Source organism: Hipposideros armiger, unplaced genomic scaffold, assembly GCF_001890085.2.
Source record: "Hipposideros armiger isolate ML-2016 unplaced genomic scaffold, ASM189008v1 scaffold_252, whole genome shotgun sequence".
NCBI lineage: Eukaryota > Metazoa > Chordata > Mammalia > Chiroptera > Hipposideridae > Hipposideros > Hipposideros armiger.
In genome coordinates, this window is record NW_017731602.1 from 379,077 (window position 1) to 384,703 (window position 5,627).

Sequence of the window (5,627 nt, forward strand, 5' to 3'; positions counted from 1 at the left end):
ACTAGATTGAAACTACTTGACTTGGAGCTGATGGGTCCTGGAAAAACACACTGCTCCCCAATTAAAAACAAAAAAAACAAAAAACTAGGGACCTCAAAAGGTTTTTTTGTTTTTTTTAAGCATACCTCAGATTACGCCCCCAAGCAAGAATTTTTAAAAAACAGTAAGGGCTTATGTTTCTTACAATGGAGGCCTAGGTAATTCAGATAAACCCTATTATAGAAGAAAACTAAAAATGTTGAATAACATATGTAAAACACCTCCTGGAAAATTATGAGGAATTGCTAAGCCAGGATCTAGGAGAAAGTAAAAGCCAAGTGATGCACTCAAAGGTAGTTGACTTTGCCCTAAGGATATTTTGCTGACTCCAGAGAAAGAACTGAGATACATAAGTGAGGTTTTTGGAGCCTAGGGGAAAAAGGAGTATAAAAGCCATAACCCAAGGCCTAATACCTAATAGGCTTAGACCCAGAAAGGTTTTATCCTAAGAGTAAGAGTGAACTAAAGGCAAATGGTATGTATTTGTAGCCCTGGAGTTCACATGGAACATTCAGGAACCCTTGAACCTGGACGCTGGATTAGAGTAGTCCTTGACTAGTACATAGTACACCCAGGCACCTGTCAGAAGCAAACAGAAATGCTCTCTGGAAGAAGATATCCTGTGTCTTTGCCACAAATTTTTTCTACAGATAATTTTTCAAATAAAATTTACAGCACATAACCAAAAATAATTAGCTTGCAAGAGAATATAAAAGATATAAGAGAAGCACACAACAGAAACAACAAATAGAAGCACACCCACAAAGACTTCAAATACATGGAAAAATCAGACATAGCATAAAATAACTATTACTGCCATGTTCAAAGACTAAAGAAAACCTAGAAAATTTTGTAGGAAGCTGGAAGCCATAAGTCATAGTAATTTGGAAGTAAGAAAATCGAAAGCCAAAAAAATACAAAAATTCAGAGTACAATTGTCATGTTTAACAACATGTTCAACACAGCTGAAAAGAGACTACTAAACTAAAAGCTGGATAAAAAGACACTATCCAAAATGTTCCAAGTGTAGAAAAAAATTGAAAATATAAGACGAGAGGGTAAAAAATACAGAGGAAAAAAGAGGAGGTGTAATTTAAGTTTAATTGGAACTTAAAAAGTAGAGGAAAGAAAATGGATCAGAGGGAATATTAGAAGAGAAGCTACGTAAGAATTTTCCTTAATCTTAAAATAGGATAGACTTTCTGACATTTGACACTAGAGTTCTCCACCTTAACTACTATGCTTTACTGTTTCTGAGGAAAATATTACCTAGCTGGCAATTAGGATGATTTATCAGTCATGAATAATAAGATGGCATCACTATATACATAAAGCAGAAACTGCTATAAAAAAATAAACAAATCCACAAAGTAAATTTAGAAGTGTTGATTAAAACAATCATTAAGCTTGAGCTCAGAGATGTTAGAGAAACAGCAGAAAAAACACATTTTGGCCCCTAATCTCATATGAAGTCAAAAAAGAAAAGTTTAGTTAATTTCAGAAAGCAGAAATCATATAGGGCTTATTCTTTAACCAAAACACACTAGTAGATGTTAACAACAAAAGCATACAGAAATAAAATTAGCAATAATATAAGCCATCTACTTAGAAATTTTAAAACACTCTTTTAAAATATTTCTTGGATCAGAGGGGAATTCATTATTGAAAATGAAAATACTTTGAATAAAATAAAAGCCTAGGATAAAGTATCAAAGCTTGTAGAATGGATCTCAAATTGTACTCAAAAGTCAATTTATATTATAGGTAGATAGTAGAAATTAAGGCTAAAAAAGATCCAAACATTTGAGAAGATAGAAGAGGAAGTAAAAGGAAACGATTTTAAAAATATGAGCAGAAATTAATGACATAATATAAAAAACAGGGACAATAAAGTCCCAAAGGCAGATCATTTTGAGAAGGAGAAAGGTAACTAATATTTATTGGATTGTTGGAAAAGTCATGACACATTATTGCAACGAAAAACATAGAAAAAATACATCATGACTTTTCCGACAACCCAATATTATGCACCCAAATTATGGCAAAGTATGTTGCTATGCACTTTACATAGTATTTTACTGATTTAACCTTCCCTACTACCCTTCAGATAGATAATACACTAAAATCACTCCATGTTAAATTTCTAATGACAGACAAAATCTACTTACAAGGAAATAGTTCAGGAAATAACTCCCAACATCCAGAAAGGTAGGTTTAAAAACAAGTAGGGCTTTTCACTAGTAAACAAAAACTATGAAATCACAAGTTTCCTTAAAAGTAGAAATGTACAAAAGTAAAAAATCTAGGAAGTAACTATTGATTTCCTACCAGTAAAGATCAAATAACTGTCCCTAGCTACCATATCCAGATGTGAAATGATGAAAAAACAAGTCTTCCAAAAACTTTTACCTTTAAACTAGATAAACTAAATAGAAAACAATGCTATATTTGGGTTCATTTTAATATTTCTCAAGTAATTCAAAGAATAAAGAGAAGAAAAAAAATGGATAATTCAAAGATATATTTTCGCAGGCAATTATTCATTTGTAAATTAATCCTACTTACATCATCAGACTTGCATTTTTCCTTGTGAGAATATATAGTCCACTCCAAAAGCATATTTACTGGTTTGGTCAAAAGTCCAGAGGTCTCACTTCCTGACCAGAAGATTTCAAGAAGAATTGCCTTTTCTGTTATTTTCAGACTCTCAGAATCTGACCCATCATACAACCTAATGAAAACATGAAAAGTATACCTTTATGCCAATTTGACCACTACAATTATTAGACGTATCTTGTCATAAAACAAAAACAATTCTAGCAATTTCTGAATACAGAAAGGTCATATTTAATAATACAGGACAAAATATAAAAAATGGCCTGAGTTCAATATAATCACCAAATAAACATATACCGGTAATCTAACTTCAAGTTGTAGCACATACATAAACTTATCAGGAATATTATAAATTTAGTGTTAAAACCTAGTGTAGCTTTTTACTTTATCACTCAATTACTAAGGAATTCAAAATATATAACAATCCTAAAAAATAAAAATACTCTTACCTAACCCAATGTATAAGTTAGTGAAAAATAAAAATATGCACTAAGGTAACATTAGAATATATAAATCTTTACTGCTATTGAAGGGCTGTGTCTGAAAATATTTTTAAAATAAATCTACTTTAAACTTTAAACTAGAAAACTAGGTTATTAGAAAAATAGTACATTGGGCCGGCCNGAAGCACTGTTCTCAGATATGATCAGGAGCCACAATACAGAGCCTTGACTACAGACTGATCCTGCCAGGTCAGGATTCATGAGTGGGTGTCAGCACACTCCTTCCCTTCTCCCATCTTGATTAGAGGGCTGGGTTTAAGCCTTGCAGTTATAGTTGTGTGACATGGGAAGTGAGTAGCAGAACTAGCCATAACAGGATGGGAGAGTCCCAACACCTCCCTTGGACCCTGATAGGGTCCAAGTCTTGAAGCTAAACAGAATCAATTCTTTAAGCACTGGTCTTAGCCAGTATTCAAAGAGTTTTGCAGGAGGCCAACTTCATTCTTTGTAAAGACAACATAATAGATGATCACCCTGAGCAAGTTTATTTCTCATGATTCAAGTTATCAAGAGAACACAAGACAGGGCAGTGAAAATCTACATTTAAACTAGCAAATTGATGTCAAGATTCATGCCAAAGAATGTTTCTTCCAACATAATGTGTATGTGAATATCAGTAATGACACTACTCAGGAAGGAAGCGAGAGACTGGTAAATGTTGATTTCTCAAAGTATTCCCCAGTTCAAGGGTACAGTAAATCAGGGTCAATTTTCAAATCTCTGGTCCTAAGACTCTAAATAGGCAAAAAGGTTAGCCTACAGAGCTAATAAGCCTCATATAAACCCACAATCCAGCACTCCCATCAATTAAAAATAACATCAACCAGTTGGAACGCTTCCTTTTTCCTTACACAAATATATATACACATGTACCTTATACCACAAATATCAATATTGCTTAATTTTCAATTTTCCCTGATATTACTGTTGTTAAACAGAGATAGGTAGGCCTTGCAGTACTTGCAAGGAATGACTATAGCTTCTTTACAAGAAACTTCCTGTCAAAGTTATTCTTATCTGTGTGCTATTAGCTAAACATACCACATATCCATAATGGAAAAATACTATATAAAAACACACTTTCAAATCAGGTTCTTGGATCCTTTTATAATATATTCATAACTATGACATTCACTATAACCATAGGGCCAAGACACTGTGCTATAGATTGTAATCAATACATCTCTAACAGTGTATAAACAATGCTTTTTCTAACATAGTGCATATATATGTGCCCTAGATATAGACTAGTGTTTCCCTAACAAGCTGTGACACGTTGAATAAGTAACTTAAACTCTTTAGCTTCAATTACCTTATCTTTAAATACAAACTAGATTCCCTTTCTACCTATAATTGTAGGGTTATCATTAAATAGCACTTAAGGACATCACAAAAAAAGTAGGACTAATCACCAAGCTTGGTAAAATGTGTAACTCCTCCACAACCTTGACGCAGCCCACCTCTGCTCTTTGCCAAGGAAAGCCCAAAGCTTTCTCAGATTAATGACAATGAAATTCACTGCCTTTGTGTCAGTCTGTAATACGTGCTGATTGACATTATGACAAAACAATATTAGCATAAACTGAGGACTTCTGTTTAGCTAATGACTTAAATTGAATGCATCAACTCAGGAAATCAAGAAACAAATGCTTTACAGTACAGAAAATGATGTCTGTGAACATGCATGGAATTCTTGAAATTGGAAACTGCCAAAGAAATTTAATTAAGTACAAGAATGAATTCTAACAGATAAGGTAACAATAAAAGAACAGTTTATATGAATTTAAGCAATTCAAATGTTAAATAAAACATTAATTTGCAAAGTTTAAAACCATTTCTCCTGTTATAACTGATACTACAAATTTATTGTAGATTTCTTCACAAATATGTTGAATTTATTTATAAATGTGAACAAAAATCTTCAAGTTAAATATGTATAAATCTTACTATTTACATCAGTATTTCCTGAGCAAATTCTTATGTGTGATAGTCCCTTGGTGATTTAGTAAAATTGTGAAAACGTCAGTTTTATTATTGTTTTCAGTTGTAATGAACCATTTCATTTATATAATCGAATACATAAAAAGGAAATGTTTAAGAATGAGGAACTGTTACTATCCTTAATGATTCTATTGTCTAAAAAGTACATAAAAAGGCAGATGGTAATTAATAAGGATGTTATCAGTTTTAGCTTAGAAGTACTATACTCAACTGGCAATGAAATGTGGATAGTTCTATTTCTGTTGAATATTTTAAATTTACACACATTCGTATAATCTTTTTTTTTTTAACCAGATACATGTACAAGAAAGTGGCTAAACACCTGGCTATTGCCACATAATAGGATTACTTCATCACAAAGAAGTCTAGACACCCAGAAACAATCTTGCTTTTAAAATGTCAATTAAAAACAAAATTAGGGGCAGCTGGTTAGCTCAGCTGGTTATAGCTCAGTGCTCCTAATACCAA

The 5,627-nt window shown here is 32.5% G+C and overlaps 1 protein-coding gene across 1 annotated transcript in view; it reads right to left on the bottom strand.

Annotated features, from left to right (window-relative positions):
- Positions 1-5,627, bottom strand: part of SLF1 (SMC5/6 complex localization factor 1) — a 76,034-nt gene that overhangs the window by 29,815 nt on the left and 40,592 nt on the right. The window contains exon 14 of the mRNA XM_019655913.1: positions 2,605-2,770. Within this exon, the coding sequence (XP_019511458.1) occupies positions 2,605-2,770 (166 nt within the window). The remainder of the gene's footprint in view (positions 1-2,604; positions 2,771-5,627) is intronic.